Source organism: Mus musculus, chromosome 15 (assembly GCF_000001635.26).
Source record: "Mus musculus strain C57BL/6J chromosome 15, GRCm38.p6 C57BL/6J".
Lineage (NCBI taxonomy): Eukaryota > Metazoa > Chordata > Mammalia > Rodentia > Muridae > Mus > Mus musculus.
The window spans coordinates 95,786,841-95,805,009 of NC_000081.6; the positions used below are offsets into that span (position 1 = coordinate 95,786,841).

Here is an 18,169-nt window from a genome sequence, read left to right on the forward strand (position 1 = left end):
TTAATCTTCAGTTTCTCCAGGTCTTCCCTAAAATACCGCAATAGATAAGGTGGTTTGGGTGTGTGGAAGCCAGGAAGTAAGCGCAGCAGTATTTAGCCATGGGCTGGCTAAAGCAGACAGGGGAAGGGAACCAAAATAACTCTTACTTACGGAGCTTAAACTGTCTGCTTTCCACTCTCAAGATTATTGGTTTCTTTGAGGATCTGGGGTCACTCCTTGGTTCATGCAGTTTGAGGGTAGAGATTGTAAACTGAGATTGGGCCTGCTAAGTTTCAATGGCATAAGAAAGGCCCAAGAGACGGGCCAGTGTGTCCTCAAATCTGGGAATATGGACAGAGATTTAGACTGCAAATGAAAGGTGCGGTAGTCTCCACATACACAATTTTCAGGGGTCAGTGGTGGTCCTGTAACAAGTCCCTCTGCATGGAAGCACCCAAACATCCCTTCCTGGAGAGAGGTTCCTTGAAAGTCAGGAAGGAAGCCTCCTCATTGTCAGGAAGTACCTAAAACTTACAGGACTCTGAAGCCCCGCCTCCAACGTTATATAAACAGTAACAGTGGTGGAAGATAGATTTCCCAGGTCTGAGCTGCTTGAAGTAAATTCTAACTTGCTGAACTGCATACAGGTCATTCCCAGAGTGCCAAGGAAGCAGAGCTCTAGGGATGCCTGTGCTGGTTTGGATTTTTCAATGATGCATCTGCCTTTAAGCCACTAGCGTTCCTCCAACACCAATACACTCACTGGCTCACCATACTGGACTCGAGTGGAGCTGTTACTTGGTTGTTCTTCTGGCTCAAGCAGATGTTTGCTAATGCCTCTCTAGAAAAAAATCACACAAGAGCTACAAGATTAAAAAAAAAAAAAAGTAAGGGCACAGAAGAGACAGCTCACTGGTTAAGAGCGTCACATCAGGCTGCTCACAACTCCAGGTCCAAGGGGCCTAACGCCCTCTTGTGGCCTCCACAGGTACTGCACTCAAGTATACAAATGGCACACAGACATATACAAATAATTAAAACTAAAGCTAAAATATTTTTAATTAATTAATTTTTTTACACTCCATATTTCATTCCCCAAAGCTAAAATATTGTAATGGTTAGAGTTCTTTGTTCAAAGAGCATATAAGGTTCTGTAGCTGTGGAGTCTCCAACTAATCTGTTGGTGGTCTGACTAACTGCTTTTGCAAAGGCAGAAGGCGAGCCAGGTACGTCTCTCTGGCTTTTCACTGCAGTCCACATGGCTGAGATGACAATCTCTGTGTGAGAGAGACATTCTTTGCTTTTCAGTCTGGGTGATTGAGGTTCTGGCAATCCAGGTAAGGGACAGCTGCCACCATGCCTCACCTGGTCATGATCCTGACCCTTTGCCAGTGCCCAGACTTCTAGGGTGGTCTCAAGTATGCTCAGGAGGATTGCAGAGATTGAAGAATACAGCAGCTGCTTGCTAGCCCATTTTACAGAGACCTGGAAATGACAATGAGGTATTGCATATGAATAGAGGCATTGTCCCATCTGACCTCACTGACAAAATTAAATTTCACAGACAATGTTATTTACAAAGTCAAGGTTGCCTTTTGGGTGGTGGTGGTGCACACCTTTAATTTCAGAGTTTGGGAGGCAGAGGCAGACAGACCTTTGGGTTCGAGACCAGCCTGGTCTACAGAGCAAGTTCCAGGACAGCTAGGGCTATACAGAGAAACCCTGTCTCAACACCTCCCCACCCCAAAAAAAGGAAGGAAGGAAGAAATAAAGAAATAAATATAAAATGGCAATTGTAGGGTTTTAAATTTTTCAGGAGCTTTGGAATATAGGGGCCTGTGTGAGTACACTGTTTGGATGCCCATAGAACTTTTCTTTCTTGGTTGGGATAGATAGTAGTTAAAATTGTAGAACAGCACCAGTTCTATATAGAAGGAGAAGAGGGCTGAACACTGAAGCCAGTGGAGTACCAGCATCCGAAGGCTGGGCAGAGAGAGCATCCTGGCTGAAAACAAATGAGTAGGAAAGTATTTGGTTTGTGACCCTGACTTTGAAAAGCCTTGCAAACACAAATACTGGCCACATAATGCCGCAAGCATTTTATCTCACAAACTATGCATTACACAGACATTCCCCCCCCCCTTAGGATTAAGAGTATGGCTCCTATATAGGACTATAACTTAGATTATTTTTGCAGCATATATTGATCGATTGAAAAAAAATAATGCATGAGAAAAAAAACTGTAGGAAATGCATTAATGTACCAAATGGGGTGTACTAACAATAGATGCACAGCTGGCCTAAGTAATTCAATTTCCTTGTGGCAACAGTCATGTCTACACAAAAGACCACAATGGCTCTGTAACACTTATCAAGCAAGAAGCAAAAGGCATCTATAAAATCTCTTACAATTTCCAAGTGACTCACTGAGACTTAGGTCAGAATCAAGCCCAAGAATTTTCGAGCTATAAAGTAGCTTTAGGTCGGAAGATCCAGAACTTCTACATCTGCTGAGAGAACCTAGCAGGTCAGTGATGAGACCGGGTGGGTTGGAAGAAGTGGGTGGAAAGGCCTCTGGAGGCACTTTCTGAGGTGCATATAGTAAAAGGGCCACCCCAACACTGGCTATCTGTGGTTGCAGACAAGATGCTCACCTATCGGGCGGTCAGGTGAAACAGTGGCAGTAACTCCTAGGCAGAGATGAAGCGACCACTGTAAAAACTTTTAGTACCGGACTCAGCGGACTCAGCGCACGAAAATCGCCATGGCTAAATGAAGATGGAAACTTCCTCCTGCAACCCACACACCTCTGGAACCGAGAGTTCACTAAAGCCTTCCCTTCCCTTCTCAGTTCCCAGTCTGTCCTGAAGCCGAGTTTTGCTTCAGAGTCCCCCTGCTTCGGCCTCTGGAGGGCTGGCATTATAGGTCATAACTGGTATTACAGGTCGCAGATGGCATTTCAGGCCATAGGGGTCATTGCTAGCATTACTGGTCCCGGCCTCTCTTCCTCTCTCTCCCTCTCATAGTCTCCTCATCTTCTCAAGATCTCCAGAGTTCTGCACTTACTTTTCATGTTACAAGTAGTCTTCTTTGGTAAAAACCGGAGCTTAAGGAGCAAGGAGAGCGTCTCCTGGACGTTTTCTCTAATTTGTACTGTCCTTTAGTGCATATTCGTGATTAAATTCCTGCGTTATTATTGATCGCAATGTTTTTTCCCTTCAAGTGAGAACATTAACTATGAGGTTGGGACTATAGATAAGTGGAGAGTACTCCCTTAGCACGCCAGGGGTGCTGGGCTGGACTCCTAGCATCTGAGAGGCGAAAGAGGAAAAGGGTAAGAATATAAAAGAATAAAACACACAGTGGATGTAGTAGTGTCTTGTCATTGAACATTGACTAGGAACGGGCTCAGGAGGCAAGTGCTTCTCCAGGGAGTGAGCGACAACCCGGGCACTGCAGGGAAGCCACCATTCACCAGCGTCCTTGAGAGCAGCTGTGCAGACCCAAGGACTTGGTACTCCCGCCGCATCTGCGCCCCAGTCCTTGGGTTGTCAGGGCGGCATTCCTTCACTCTCTACCGTCATTTCCCCCTTTCGTTTCTTTGTCCTTCCTGGTACTACAGTTTCCCATATTGTCTTATTAAAGAGTTTACACGTAGCTATGGCGTGTTTTGTTCGGCCTAGTTCCGGGGCTTGGAGGGCACCCCGCGACCACTCCCCGCATGTGCTCCTTCGGGCGGGGGCACAGGGGCTCTCCGTGCGCACGTGTGTCGTTTTCCTCCCCCACACTAAGCGGGCACCTTGCAACGTCTCGTCATTCTGCAGATTAAAGACCCTCGTGAGCTCATAGAAGCCGGCCTGCCTCTGCGGCTGCAGCGCTCCCCGCAGGCGCGGCGCGGCTCGCCCGGCTTCTGCCACTCCCCTTCCCCCAACCCCCCCAGCCCGACTTCCTCCCAGGCTCCTCGCAGCCGGGGCGGTTTGATCTGGGGCGGGAGCGGCGGCGTCCCTCTGGGCATGCTCAGTCGCAGGCTGAGCAGCGCCTGCTGAAGCAGAGCGCGGGCGGAGCGCAGCGGGGCAGTGCCGAGAGGGCAGAGCGGAGCTTGCGGCCCGAGCCGAGCGGAGCCGAGCGGAGCCGAGAGCAGCCGAGTGACGGTCTCCGGGAGACATGCAGATGATGACTAGGAAGGTCCTGCTGAACATGGAGCTGGAGGAGGACGACGATGAGGATGGAGACATTGGTGAGTGCCGGAACCGGGGCCAGGGCAAGGGGGATCCGGGGCGGACGCCTCTGCGCGGAAGCCGAACCTCCCAAGCAACTTCGGGTCTTTTTCCTGCGTCCGCTCCGGGCGGTGTTTTGGGGGCCCCTGCTCCCGGGTTCACGACACACCTGAGCCGGATTCTCCGAGGCCACAGGCTGCGCCGCTGCACCAGCCCGCAGAGACACAAACAAAAGGGCTGGAGCCGCGGGCGCGGGGCAGGGACGCGGGGCGACGCCGGGCGGAGGACCGTGGCACGTTTCCATCAGGCCTCCTGGATGTCAAAATGTTCCCTCTCAAGGCCTCCAAACACTTTACAAAGTAAATTTAGGAGTTGGGTGTGGCTTTTCCTTCCTTTCAGGTTTTGCTCACAGACCAATCAAAGGAATTTGGTAACTCCCAGGTCTAGACGAACTTGGGAATTCCACGCCGCGATTTAGCCTTGGCCTTTCATTGTGACAGCGGTTTATCAGGCACTCCTCTTTGTGGAGAGAGCAAATAGTATTCCTTTTTAAGGAGAGGAGAAAAGTGTGCCCAGGTTAGCCTTCCTGGAGCCTCACACTGTCAAGTAGAAGTTTCTGATTTCCCAGAGTTGAGCAAGTTAAGGCTCTGCACCTGGCGGCTGATTGGGTAAAGGATGTAGGATGCTCTTGTCTCATGAGACTGAACAGTTAAGTGACCGTTTACATAAAATACCACCCACGGGAGCAGCGTTAAAAAGTTACACTCGTATTAGCACAGTTAGTTTCTTAGGGAAATATTCTTGTCTGTCATAGTGAGGCACTCAAGTGAGATCCAGCCGGAATAGAAATTGACATAAGCAAGAGGCTCTGAGTGTAAGCCCTTGCTGCCCTCAGATTTCAATTTAGAAAGAAAATCTAATTTGGTCTAGCCTCTGTTACATGATAGGCATCATAGGTTGTCTTCAGACCCTGCCAGTAGGCTGGCTTTGCTTTTACTGACCCATGTAATTCATGCTTGTTCCACGAAGTAAAACAGCCGATGTAGTTAACTACCTCTGCCTCTTCTTACTGTAGCCTCCAGTATTTAGATTCATACTTTAGATAGCAGACAGCCTGTTTGGACAGGCAACGTTTAAGCAGGTCCTGGCAATTTTTGGTTGTCCTTTATTGAATTATGAATTTCATGTGGATCATAGTTATGTTTTTGTCCCAGACGTTTTACCAAACCTATGAACGTTTATGTTACTACAGAATTATAAGCCTTCTTGAAGGTTTACTGAAGTAGGTTGATAGACTATTATGAACTAATTCTAAATCCAACAGTGGGAGAGGAGGCGCTGGTGAAATGGAGGACTGCAATTGAAACCTCTGCCTCCAATCTTGTAGTGTTAAAGCTCTTGGTTAGTCTCTCTCTTCGGGACTCCTCACTAGAGGGAGCGTTGTATAGTTGTTTAAAGCATAATCAGCGCCCATGTTAATTTCTGTTAAATTTTGCTTAGCTTTAAAATTCAGAGCAGGAAAGTTACTTTGACACGAGGCCCCAACGTCATCTAAGGCAAACCTCAAACAACGAAAGTAAACCATTTTAAAGTAGAAGATGTATCACGGAGGTGTTCCACCCGCGTGTGTGAAGCCGAGTCTTCTGGGAGGCCGGGTTGCCCGGCTTTATAAACAGTTACTTCAGGTTGTTGCTCGGTACTTAGAGAACTAACTCTGGCCGTTGTTCAATATTTAGGTACCGCTTTAGGTGCAGGAGTAGCCTCCTTGCCTGGCATGAACCCACATGGAGAATTGAAAATGGTATCTTTCCCATGGTTGTCTTCCTTGTTAAGTCGTGACCATCGGAAGTAACCCAAAAGGTGCAGTGATGAGTGAACCCATGGGGCACAGTTTTTTGTTTTTTGTTTTTTTGTTTTTTTTCTTTTCTTAAAAACTTGCTCAATTTTACCAAGGAGCCACAGAAGTCCTGTGTGGGCAGCGGTTGCAGAAGTGCCCTGGTGGAGATGGCTGTAACTGCAAGTCTCGGAAATGCAGAGTGGTCTGTCCTTGGCAGCTTTTGTCTCCACACTTTCCACCTCCAGTTTGTCAGTTGATTCAGCATCACTTCCTCTTGATTTAAAACGTGATATAGGACAGGTGAGATGACTCAGGGGGTAAAGGCACCCGCTACCAAGCTCCAGGACGTGAATTCAATCCCCATGGAGGACGTGAATTCAGTCCCCATGACCCACATGATGAAGGAGAGATTATTATACTTCCACATATTCTCTGACCTTCATTTCTGCTTTGGCTCTCTTACACCCCCCTCCCCCATCTTAAAAAAGGAATAGCAATAGCTTTCATGGCAGAATGTAGATGCTCTTGGTTAATATATTTCTTCAGTGCCTCTCACTCCTCTATAGTTTGTATAATACTATACAAAACTATAGTTTGTATGATAGGTTTAAAAAGGCTTTTATTTTCTTGGATTACCTGTGGCTCAAACTCTGCTAAGGGAAAGTAGTCCTAGACCTGGCTGCTCTCAGGAAGGACTCAGGCTTCAGATGGATGCGTTTGAAAGCTCTCGGTTTGCCGTCCGTTTCTGGTCGTTGACTTTGTGGTTTCTCAGACGGATTGTCTGTCGCCTGGGAAATGGACCGAGGCCATGTTAGATGATGGCCCAGCCATTTCTCTGTCCTCTTTCGGTGTGGCAGTCTCAGGAAGACTTATCTACCCATGTAAACTATTCCCGAGGTCCATTTCATGTTTAATCATCCCCCACTCTAGTCCTGGTCTGTTGGACCTCATGAACAGTGGTGGAGTAACCCTTCTGGGCTAAGGGCAGATGGCTGTGGGGTAGATGGGGCAAGGCACACAGCCCTGTCCCAGGGCGGGGGGTCCCTTGAAACATGAAAAGTCCCTTGTAGAGGGTGGCTTTATTGAAGTGTATGCGGAACTATGGGAGGACGGCAGGAAAGGGAACTTTCCAGAAGAGGTGGTGGTTAGGCTGTGGAAAGCCTACGCGGAGCAGAGATGCCAGGCTGGAAGGACATGGAGGGACTCTCCTGTGAAGAATCCTCCAGACATTTTAAAGATCTTGAGCTGTCTGTAACTTGGGAGCCCTAGAAAGATGTCTTAGAAGTAAGGAGGAGGGAGATGGTACTTACTGTAAACCCTCCCAGGAGTTGGGTTTAGAAGTGGCTGCAGTGATCCAAGGTGTAAGGGTTGTGTCCCGGAGCTTACAGGAGGAGGAGCATCTCCAAGCATCCCATTCTAGCTGTCGAGTATAGTGTAAGTCCGCCTCTTGAGCTGAGTGGTAGGAAGGATGGGTGGGGTGGGGTGGGGTCTGTGAAGTCATACTTTTCTTGGCTGCTTTGGCTTGGGCCATTGCTTCCAGCCTCAATTCCTCTCTTTCCCTGTGAGTCATCCTCCTCCCAAGCCTGTTGGAAACTCCTGTAGGTAGTGCTGATAACTGCTTCTCTAAAAGACCCCAGTGCATTCTCACACCCCTTGTTTCTAACCTCTATATACTTAGCCTTCATTTATTTGTTCTGCTCTTGTGTTTCATGATCTTTACTCTTATTATCTCTCTATCACGACATATCTCTCTGTGTGTGCTATTATTTATTATGCTACTGTATGTGTGTGTTATTTACTTATTTTTATTTTATCATTTTGGAGACACAGTCTCTCCTAGGCAGGCTGTCTCTTTGGACTCTTTAAGTAGCTGAGGCTGGCTCTGGACTCCCGATCTGCCTCCTGAACATACGATTACAGGCCTGAGCCACCACACCTGAATGACTCACTCCTGAGATAATTGGACATAAGACTTAACGGTTTTATAGCTTTGTAGAAATCTCTTCTGTGTTATCTGAAGAATACATACTCCTAGTTCTTCTGCTTCATTGCACACCTTATTGCCATAATCATTTACTAGGCTGTAATCAAGGGTGTGTCAAGAGAAGTCCTGGTACGGAAGTAGTACAGAGGAGAAAGCTTGGAACCTTGCCAGGCTAACTGTAGAGCAGTGTGGGCGGCAGAGCCATCCAGGAGGCCTGGGAAGGCAGATGATGGGGCTATGATTCCTAAAGACACAATGGGTTAACCTCCAAATGAACCCAGTACTGCTACTCCCAGCTTATGCATTATATTTTACATTCATGTGTGTATGTGTGTACATGCATGCATTTTTTTTTTTAACAAAAGAATGAGGATTTAAAAAACCAAACAAACTGTGATCAAAGTCTTTTCTCTTTCGGCCTGGCCTTGCTCAGTTCCACACACTGTCATGTCTCGCTGTCCACATTCTAACTTCTGAGTCAAACAGCAACTTTCCAAAATGTCCCCTAGCCTTTCTCAACTCTTTGGCAACCTCACTGTTCTGCATGTGACAAATGAGCCCTCAGAGAATTATTCTGAAAGAGCATGTGGGGGCGGGGCTGCCACCATGGCATGTACGGCTGGTTCCCCTTTCCCCTTTAGAAGCCAAGAAATTTGGATCAAACACTCCCAGAGACATCTCCACTAGAGATATGGTTTTAATCCTGAGGTTTGCGGGAGATAATTCTGTATTATTAGGAATTGCCTGCTATGTGCCCATGGTAGAGGGTGGGATTGAACTCCGCTGGTAGTGTTTGTAGTGCACTAGACTGAAATGAGTGTCTTTTAGTAGAAGTTTTCCTGTAGCGAACGCTTTGTCTCGCATCACCAATACCTCTTGACCAAAAGCTGTGGTCTCACTGTGAGATGCTTCCTGTTCCTCGTCCTGATGCTTTATCACATAGTAGGTGTTTTAGGAAAGCATTTGTTATAGGGCTGATTTAGGTTTTCATGTCATATGATTTAAGCTGCCTGATCCAGTTTAGACAGGACATTCAGGCCTGGGTCCGTGGGAAAAGAGGCTAGTTTTAGAACAAAGAGGAGACGCCTCTAAGTCCCTTCATCCGAGGCAGTGTGCTTCTGGACTGATCGATCGATCGGTAAACTTTAAGATGGAGAATGTGGGGATTTAATACAGCCACACGATCACGATATGCTCTTATGGCCATTGTTAGGGAACCCCAGCCTCTTGCATGCCTGGCAAAGGCACCACCCCCGAGCAGCCCACCCACCCGGCCCAGGTCATTTCTATGACTCCTTTTTGCTTTTGCTTGGCTTTGCCACTTCAGCTTTGCAGCTAAAATTAATTGGCACCAAGAATCCCAAGAATCAGCCAGTTTGAAGAGCATAAGAATATGGCAACAGTGGATTTTGGATGTGGGCCAAGCAGCAATGAAGATACCGTTCAGCCAAGGCATCCAAGAGAACGTGCACAGAGAGAGACAAGTTGAAGGGTTAATGACTGCTCTCCCTGCCTCTGTATTTATGGGTACCCCAGCCGCATTTCTTTTTTATTTCTTTTTTTTTTTTTTTTTTTGGCTTGTTTGTTTGTTTTGTTTGAGACAGGGTTTCTCCGTGTAGCCCTGGCTGTCCTGGAACTCACTCTGTAGACCAGGCTGGCCTCAAACTCAGAAATCTGCCTGCCTCTGCCTCCCAAGTGCTGGGATTAAAGGTGTGCGCCACCACTGCTCAGCTAGAAAATACAGTCTTTTGGGGAGTTCAGATGTTGCTTTTATATTTAATGCTTTTATTCTAGGACACCGGAACTCTACAATTTGTTGCATCTTTTACAAAAATACAACTAATTCAAGATTGGGAAAAAGAGGGTACTGATCTTTTAACGTTCTCTTCTCTGTAATATTTCTTTTAACTTGGACAACTTTACTACTGGGTCAAAGTCATAAATAGATGTTCTTTCACAAAGCACAAATATGCAAATTAAAGGCTTATTTATAAAGTTTGTTTTGTAGAATCCAAGACTCTGTTTACATAATTGAAATTGTTATCGTCTCTCCAAACATTGCAGCTAGATAGTTGACAAAACCTTGCACACTCTCAGCGATGGCTGAGTTCTTCTTGTGGCACTGTCACACAGATGCGATCTTAAACGTTCTTTTTTTTTCTGACTTGTGCTGATTTTCGAGGGAAAATATTCGAAAGAAAAACAACCAGTTTTATTTTAAAAAACAATTAGTACTGTATTGTTTTAAGGTTTTACGCTCTTTTCCATACTGATTAAACGTGGTTGCCTTCACTTGAATCATCATATTTCTTTCTGTTGCTTATGAAACAGATTCGGAATGTTCCAGTTGTGTAAAACACAATACTCTGTTCTGAAGAAAAGGAAAGGAAAGGAAAGGAGCGGAGCCAGGATTGCTCAGTAATGTGTAAAGAAATGGTAGATGTTTTGTGACTTTGGATGCTGCTTAAGAAGAAGCAGAAGTAGATTTTTTAAGAGCTTCCTGCTCTCTTTGGGGCAAAGGCAGTTCCCGAAGAACTTCTATGGAGGAAAAGGAAGTCGTCCTTACAGATACTTGCTGCTCTTTGCTGAGTGACAGCTGAGTTTGTGTCAGCTGGGAAGCACCTGTGGTATCCACACGGAGCTGAGTGCTTCACCTGAGGCCAGCGTCTCAGCTGTCTCTTCAGCCCTGTGGGGTTCCTAGGAGGGTGTGGGAGGATGTTTTTAGAACACACACACACACACACACACACACACACACACAGACACACACACACACCCCTACCTTCCCCCCTTCAGTAGTCAGTGTTATTCATCCTCTCTCTTCCTCATCCATTCCCCAGAAACTGTGTATCAGATTCCGCGCCTCTCACTAAGGCCCCATGCAGTCTCTTGTCACAGTGTCTCCACTGCATTCCATGCTTCTGCCTTTTAAAGGCGGTCAGGGGAACTGCTCTTAACCTCTGTCACCACTGGAGGGTTTTCTCTGGCCCACAGCTGCTTGTTTCTGTTCTATCTTGTGCACCCAGGAGCTTAGTGATTTCCTGGCTGGGGGCAGTCCTGAGAGTGGCTGTTCTTCAGTCCTGTGTATTTAAAGGTGAGAGTTAAGGAACAATAGCCAACAGTTTCTGCAGAGGTAATTATTGGGTTTTCCCTATATTCTCACAGTTAGGGTTAATCGTGTTTCCTAGACCTCGAGAAGCATATTTTATCAGTAATTCTTTTTAGGGGAACTTAGCTAAAGGCTATAAAAGTTAATGCGTAGTAGGGACCTTAATACATGGCTGATGAAATATGGAGATTACAGCCCCATCGGTAGCCTCTGTGGCACATACCTTGCTCTGGTGGTTGCCAGACCATGTTTGCAAAAGTTTGTGTCTACCTTTCATAGTAAGTGAAGAAGGAGAGATTCACATAGGTGACTGCGGTGGTTTGAATGAAAATGGCCTCCGAAGGCCCATAGGGAGTGGCACTATTAGGAGATGTGGCCTTGTTGAGGTAGATATGTCCCTGTTGGAGAAAGCCTGTCACTTGGGCTAGGCTTTGGGATTTCAGAAGCTTAAGCCAGGCCCAGTGGCTCATTCTCTCTTCTTGATGCTTTGGATCCAGATGTAGAACTCTCAGTTCCTTCTCCAGCACCACATCTGCCTGCGCGCTGCCCTGCTTCCTGCCATGATGATAATAGATTAAACCTGTGAACCTGTAAGCCAGCCCCGATTCAATGGTTTCTTTAATAAAAGTAATTGTGGCCTCATGGTGCCTCTTCACAGCAGTAAAACGCTAACTAAGACAACGGCTGGCTTTTCTTACAAGTTAGCTCTTGGAACGGGACAAGACAAGGAACAGAGAGCGGTAACTGGTCAGGCTCTTCCTGAACAGAGCTCTGCATGACCCCGCGGGTAATGCTGGAAGTACAGAATCGCGTTCACCATTCTACAGAGGTCAGCCCGTCAGGAATCCCCTGAGAGGCAGGATGGACATCCTGATGTGTAACATGCTCTTAAACTTTCCACTCATTCAGCTTTGAAGTTCTCCACCAGCGTGTATGTAGCGAGCACCCCCATTCCAGTCTTTCTGTCTCTTAAGGTCTTGTAGAATTCAAGGGTATCTGGCTCTTGGCCTTCCCTGCTACATTTCTTCTTTGTGCAGACTTCAGGGCTATAGGGTTGCTTTGGGAATCTATGGATCTGGAAAGGAGAAGGGACCAGGCCATGGGCTGGGGGATTCCTCTTCCATTTTGAATCCTGGGAGGTACAGACCTGGTTAGCCAGAGGTCTGGATCTGAGGGTGAAACCTGAGCGGGCATGCCAGGACTTCTTCTGAAGATGAAGAGGAAAGGGTGCTCTTCTCTGTGTTCAAAGATTATTTCTGCCATCGGTTTAGTGATAACTTCACTCTTATTGGGCCAAAGATGTGGACTGACGTCCTGCCATGCTTCAGCTAGCTGTGATGCACACTGGTAGCCCTGGGCTAGCCTGGGGTCTGTCCTTTGCATGGAAGCAGTTCCTGGGTGGGTTGGTTCTCTGCTTTTTCGTCTCATGTCAGCTGCCTGGCCTTCTTAGTTGCTCATCATTTTTTCTTAGAGTCTTTCCTTGTCTGCCTCCATACTTCATCAGATGCCTTAGCCTGGCTCTGCACAGAGTTGCAGAGCATGCAGGTTCACGGTCTGGTCCAGGCAGTCATCAGCCATGCGACCTTAGGTGATCTACATGACCTTCCTCTGTAAAATGGGGCTGTGGCATGCAAGGTGTGGGAATGTCAAATGAGTAACAGCATTTAAAACCTCGGCATGGTTTGCAGGATTCTGGTGCCTGTTGAACTGGGCCCTCTGCACTTGTCAACAATGTTGCCAGTGCTTTGTGTAGCTGGTTTTTATCTAAGTCTTAACCCAGGTTACTCTTGGATACTCTACAAAGTTTGTTCCTTTTTCCTAAGACAGTGACTTCTACACCCGCTTTTCACGTTGTACTTCTCATTTCTTACTGTTACTGTCTGGAGGGTGGTGGCCCTAGTCGGCAGCATGGTGCCTGATGCTTCCGCTCTGATGAATAAGTAAGGGAAAGATACTGACTACTAAAGAGCTGACATAAGACTTTGGATAGTAACCAGCACTTGGGTGCACAAGTTGGAGGATTAATACATACAACAGAGTGGATGGGGCTTGACCCAATGGCTAGTCAGTCACAGCCAAAGTATGAAGAAATGTAAGTGATTTTACAGTAGTAGATGCATTTCATAACAGGGTTGTATCACCTTGATACAGTTTTAGTAAGGAAGATAGGATATAGTATAAAGGGTCAATATGACAAAGCCTTTGATAATTCTAAAGATGTGTAAGAAATAAGACCATACATACACACAGAACATAGCTTGATCATACCTCATGCTTATCTCTCCAACTTCCTCTAAAACCACCCAACATGTCCCTTCAACTCATGTTCCCTTTCCATATGGTTCTCCCCAGCCTTCATTAAATAGCCACTGAGGCCAATTGGTGCTGACTGAATAGATATGGAGCTTGGGCAACCTGTCAGTCACCATATCCTCAAGGAAAAAGGAGCCTTCCCTCTTTTAGCTTGGGCCTTGTGAGCCCCTCCTCATCCATGCTAGATTTTTGGCTGCCTTGATCCTTAACAGGTTTTATGTAGGTAACCAAACCGTGTGTTCACGCCTGTAACAGGTAACCATACCCGTGCATTCATGCCTGTAATGGCTGCGTCATTTATGACATTCCTCACTTCCCCACCTCCAGGCTACATTCTTTCCATCCCTTCTTCCTTGATGCTCCCTGGGCCAGGGGTGGGAGCACTCACTAACTTAAAGATTCCATCTGAGGCTGAGGACTCAGCCACTTCTCGGCATTTGGATGACTCCTCACTGCCTGTTGCCCACCGCACCAAGACACTTCTGACCCCTGAGGATGAGCGCGAGCTGCTGCCACATTTGCACAGGTTGGGAGGTGAAGTTCCTATCCTTCTACTTTTTATAATAGTAGGGGATTTTTTTTGTTTGTTTGTTTGTTTTGTTTTTTGAGACAGGGTTTTTCTGTGTAGCCCTGGCTGTCCTGGAACTCACTTTGTAGAACAGGCTGGCCTCGAACTCAGAAATCTGCCTGCCTCTGCCTCCCGAGTTCTGGGATTAAAAGCGTGAGGGGAATTTAAAAGGAAAAAGTCCAAAGTGTTTAATTGCCCATGAAACTTAAAGTTTCCTGTTCATTGGGTAGCATTTAAAAGTCTGAAAGTTGGTTAAAAGACACAAATAGATACAAATAGACACAAACGTAGATAAAGTGGAAGGTTTGCGTTTGCTTTGTGTTGTTGCCCTTGTAGCTTAAATCTCCTGGATTTAATGATAACAGAAGGGAAAGCTCTGTGTCATTTGCAGGCTAGGCGCAGGAGACAAAGCTTTCTCATTCTGTGTTCTGAGAAGCTTGGGGACCACTGATTCACTGTGTCCAGTTGTTGGAGCTGGGCGGCAGGAGCACCAGCCGGAGGACAGCTAATGCATTGCATCTCTTGGGGTGGAAGGAAGACGGGAGTTGAGTTTAAGGTTATTTGACTGACACTTCTGCCTTTAATAGAAGTGACGCCTAGTGGAAGCCTAATTCCGTCCTTCAGTCACAGTGCCTGGAGTCCAGCCTCTGCCACGAGGGCCGCTCACGGTTCCTGCCTTCATTTAAATGTAAATAGTGTTTAGTGACCACTGGGTACTGGCATCTATAACAGGCTCATTATAGCCTACAAATCATAGAGGAGATGCGAACACTTGCAGACAAGCCTTTCATCATGCTCAGGGTAAGCGAACACCAAAGACTTTTTAGCAATCGGGTAATCATGGTTTTCCTGGGCGTTACAGCGGCCTCAGCTGTGGCTTCTGGCTCGTCCCGAGCTCCGTGTGTTTATTTTGAAGAGTTCAATCGTAGATAGCGTTGACTAATTTCTTTGACCAGGAAGGTTCCCTTGAACTCTTGACTGGATTGCCAGCAGTGAGCCCGGCTTACAAATCAAGCCTGATGTTTTTGGTTTTGTTTTAAATCCATATGCATAGAAATTCCATTTATGCTAGCACACCGGGGTGGTCTCACCTTCCTCGCTGTATTAGTTTGGTAGCTTTGTACTGAAGACCTCCCGTAGGCCATGCGTCCTATGATGTCTGAGGATACAGAGCAGGTAGAGACAGCCCCACCTTTGGTGCAGTTTGTATTCTAGATGTGATCCGTGAAAGCCAAATGCACGCAAGATTATGCTCATTTACTGAAAGTCCCTTTAGTGCCTTGTGTGTGCTAGGTATGGTCTTCGCTCTGGGAATTGATCAGTAGATAAGACATATGGCCCCTACCCTCAGCGCATGGGCTGCCTGGCAGGGTGAAGCAGACGTATCAAGTGGGTGCAGCAAGTTATATTTCAAGGCTGTAAAAGGAGAGCAAACCAGGATGGCACAGTGAGAAGAGAATCTTGGCTGTGCCCACCACTCTCCAGGGGGAGGGCTTTCACTGGGGAATGGCTGGCCCTGCAGCTGTTCTTTTCATAGTTCTAAAAATACCCTGATCTTAGGGGAGCATGGCTTTGAAAAGCAGGGCTGGGTGAAGAAGGCTCAAGTGTACATTTGGCGAACATGTGAAACCCTGCCTTTGCTTTCAGGTTTCCAGGTCCAGTTGCCCTGGGGAACTAGTCGGGCGCAGGCTTTATTTATGATGATATCCGTGGTCTTTCATGCACCTTGCAGAGGTGGTTCATAGTCCTAAGCCCCACTATTCCTTGGTGTGTTTGTTGGCTGCAATAGCTACACTGGGTTAGAGGCAATAAAATACAGTTGCATCTTCAGGTCCCTTCATGATGGCTTTATAGTTCAACTTAGCACGATGCTCTCCCTTCCGTAGGTTTGAAAGGGATGCTAAGACCTTTGAAGTCATCAGTTGTTAGTTTTTCTGTGTTGCCCAAGGAAGAGGGGAGACAATGGGTACTGCCATTCCCTGCTCACATCTGTGCCTCTCTTGACCTCAAGGGCTTGGGGACCTAGAGCAGAATGACTCTTCTGGACTAAGCCAGCACTGAGTTCTCTTCTCTGGCTGCTCTCCTGGGGGCTATGAATCACTTCTGTGGGGAAGAGGCGGGACTGACTTTGCTGGGAGTCACAACCCAGCCCCTGAGGGCATGAATCAGAAGTCTGGTGGAGCAGGAAAGCCCCACAGGTGACTGAGGCTTGGCTCCAGCTTCTCCTCCTGAAACCCTTGCTGGAGAATCTCTCTTTCCTGTCAGAGCACCTAGAGTTATATGGAAGGACGAAAGTTAAGGCTTGTTTTGTTCTCAGGTCGTGGGGCAGGAGGGCATGAGAACAAACTCTGTTCTCATTGACTGTTATAAACAAGAGTCCTCTCGCTTGAGATTCTGTGTTAGGTTGTACATCCTAGAATGGCATCTCACCTTACTTGTGGTTCCTGGCCAAACGGGAGTCTTCTTGATGGGTGAACTCGAGGGAGTGTGAGAGACTGATGCTGCCTTCTGCCATGCTTTTGTCTGATAGGAGCCCACTCTACGGATGCTCTTGATTAGATTTTTAAAGTTCACTTCATATAGTGAGTGATATGCGATGTAAACTGTAAAGCTTGGCAGATCCTGGGTCTGACTGCCACCCACACTCAGGTGGAGGCCACGCCCCTCCACCCCCACCCCTACCCCACATCCCTCATTTCTTTTCTCAGTTCAGGGGAACAGTTTGAAGACCTCTTCTGTAAACTGAGGGTGCCAGCTGTTGGAATTGACCCAAATAGAACAAAGTAGAGTATAATAATCTTTTATGCTTGCCCCTTTTCATGTCACGTGGTATTTTTTTGGAGATTAATCTAGTGTGGTTATCTATTCCCATTAGTCCAGTGTATTTGAACTACAAGAATATCTGGAAAAGACCTTTTTTTTGGTTAAATCTTAACATGCTACCTAACGCTACCTTTTCATTCTATTTAAAGTCAGATTTCTTCCTTTCTTTTTTTTTCTTTTTTTCTCTTTCTTACTTTTTTATTTTTCTTTTAGTTATTTTTGTGGTTGTATCCACCGCTCACACAATGCTTTTGCTTATACTAGGAAGTTAACTGACTTTAAGTTGGGGAGGTGGGTACAGGCAAACTGTACTCATTTTAATTGCTTTGCTGTCTGAATCCAAACTCAGAGTCACTTCATACGCTGTCCCTGAGTGCCCAGGCTGCTGGGTGCAACAGCAATCCATAGAGAAATACATGCGGGTTTGTTCCTTCCACACAAGAATGTCAAGTATAATAATTAATTTTTCCAAAAGGTCAGCACTTGCTGGCATTTTGACTAAGGCATGTTTCGGACAGATATTCTTAGCCTTCATCTGGTAACTAAAGAGCTCTAAGAACCCAAAACTAAAACTGACCTGCACCAAGAGAGGAGGCAGGACTTACCGTTGGCCCCAGATATAATATTCCACAGTGTTTGTCCAAGCCCGTGGGTTCCCAGTTCTCAGAGAAGTTACTTGGCGCTGGCGTTGCTTTCCCTGCCGCGTGACTCATGATTTCTTAAGGCTGATTAGTCATTCACTGCCTGAGTTATGGAGGCCTAGGAACTGCCTGAATCAAATTACAGCCCCCATCCACACTCCCCCTAGAGCTAGCTCCTGAGTCCCAATTCTTAGCAGGGCCACACCCCAGTCAGAGGAACTAATTCTGGCTCTCTGTGAGAAGCCTTGAAGCACTCAGCATTCCCCAGGAGCCTAGCAATAGCCTAGCAATGGCCTTGAGCTCTGATGCCATTGCCTGCCTCCCACCGAATTCCCCCATGTGTCCATATTCCTTGCTTGGAAATGTTTTTCCTCGGCTTAGGGCCTCTGGTTCAATCTGGCTCTGGTTTGTGTCTTTAGAAGCCTTGTCCAATGTGGTGCTACCTGCCTCCTGCTTGAGGTAGACCTGGGGTGTGTGTGTGGGGGGTGGGGGGGGGATGCCTGCCTGGCTTGGTGTCCCTTAGTGGATTTAATCATTTCTGATGTGTCCCAGGTGGGACTGCCACATTGGTGGTGCCTGAAATCTTGCGTCTGACTGTTATTTTATTTTCGCTGTCCTTCTTCGGTCATGTTAGGACTGTTGGATATAAGATGGTGAAAGGGGTATGGTATGAGAGAGAGGCTGAGCTTCAGCCCGCC

The 18,169-nt window shown here is 46.8% G+C and overlaps 1 protein-coding gene and 1 long non-coding RNA gene across 11 annotated transcripts in view; one reads left to right on the plus strand and one right to left on the minus strand.

The window, feature by feature from the left end:
• Positions 1 to 1,048: 1,048 nt before the first annotated feature.
• On the minus strand, positions 1,049 to 17,621 carry A130051J06Rik. 6 transcript variants are annotated; one of them, XR_001781755.2, is made up of 3 exons: positions 2,634 to 3,328; positions 1,345 to 1,464; positions 1,049 to 1,256 (listed from the first exon to the last, which is right to left on the minus strand). It is a non-coding gene; the product is annotated as an RIKEN cDNA A130051J0 gene (long non-coding RNA). The 6 variants fall into 6 exon arrangements; XR_875618.2 differs by lacking the exon at positions 2,634 to 3,328 and adding an exon at positions 17,436 to 17,621 and having other exon boundaries at positions 1,049 to 1,464; XR_875614.3 differs by lacking the exon at positions 2,634 to 3,328 and adding an exon at positions 6,670 to 9,389 and having other exon boundaries at positions 1,049 to 1,464.
• Positions 4,003 to 18,169, plus strand: part of Ano6 (anoctamin 6) — a 184,630-nt gene continuing 170,463 nt past the window's right edge. For 2 of the 5 annotated variants that reach the window (NM_001253813.1, NM_175344.4), the window contains exon 1: positions 4,003 to 4,216. In NM_001253813.1, coding sequence (NP_001240742.1) covers positions 4,144 to 4,216 — 73 coding nt within the window. In that variant the 5' untranslated portion in view covers positions 4,003 to 4,143. Of the gene's footprint in view, positions 4,217 to 12,371; positions 13,966 to 18,169 lie in introns of those variants that run through there. The other 3 variants (XM_030248256.1, XM_006520231.4, XM_006520233.4) reach the window with 3 other exon arrangements.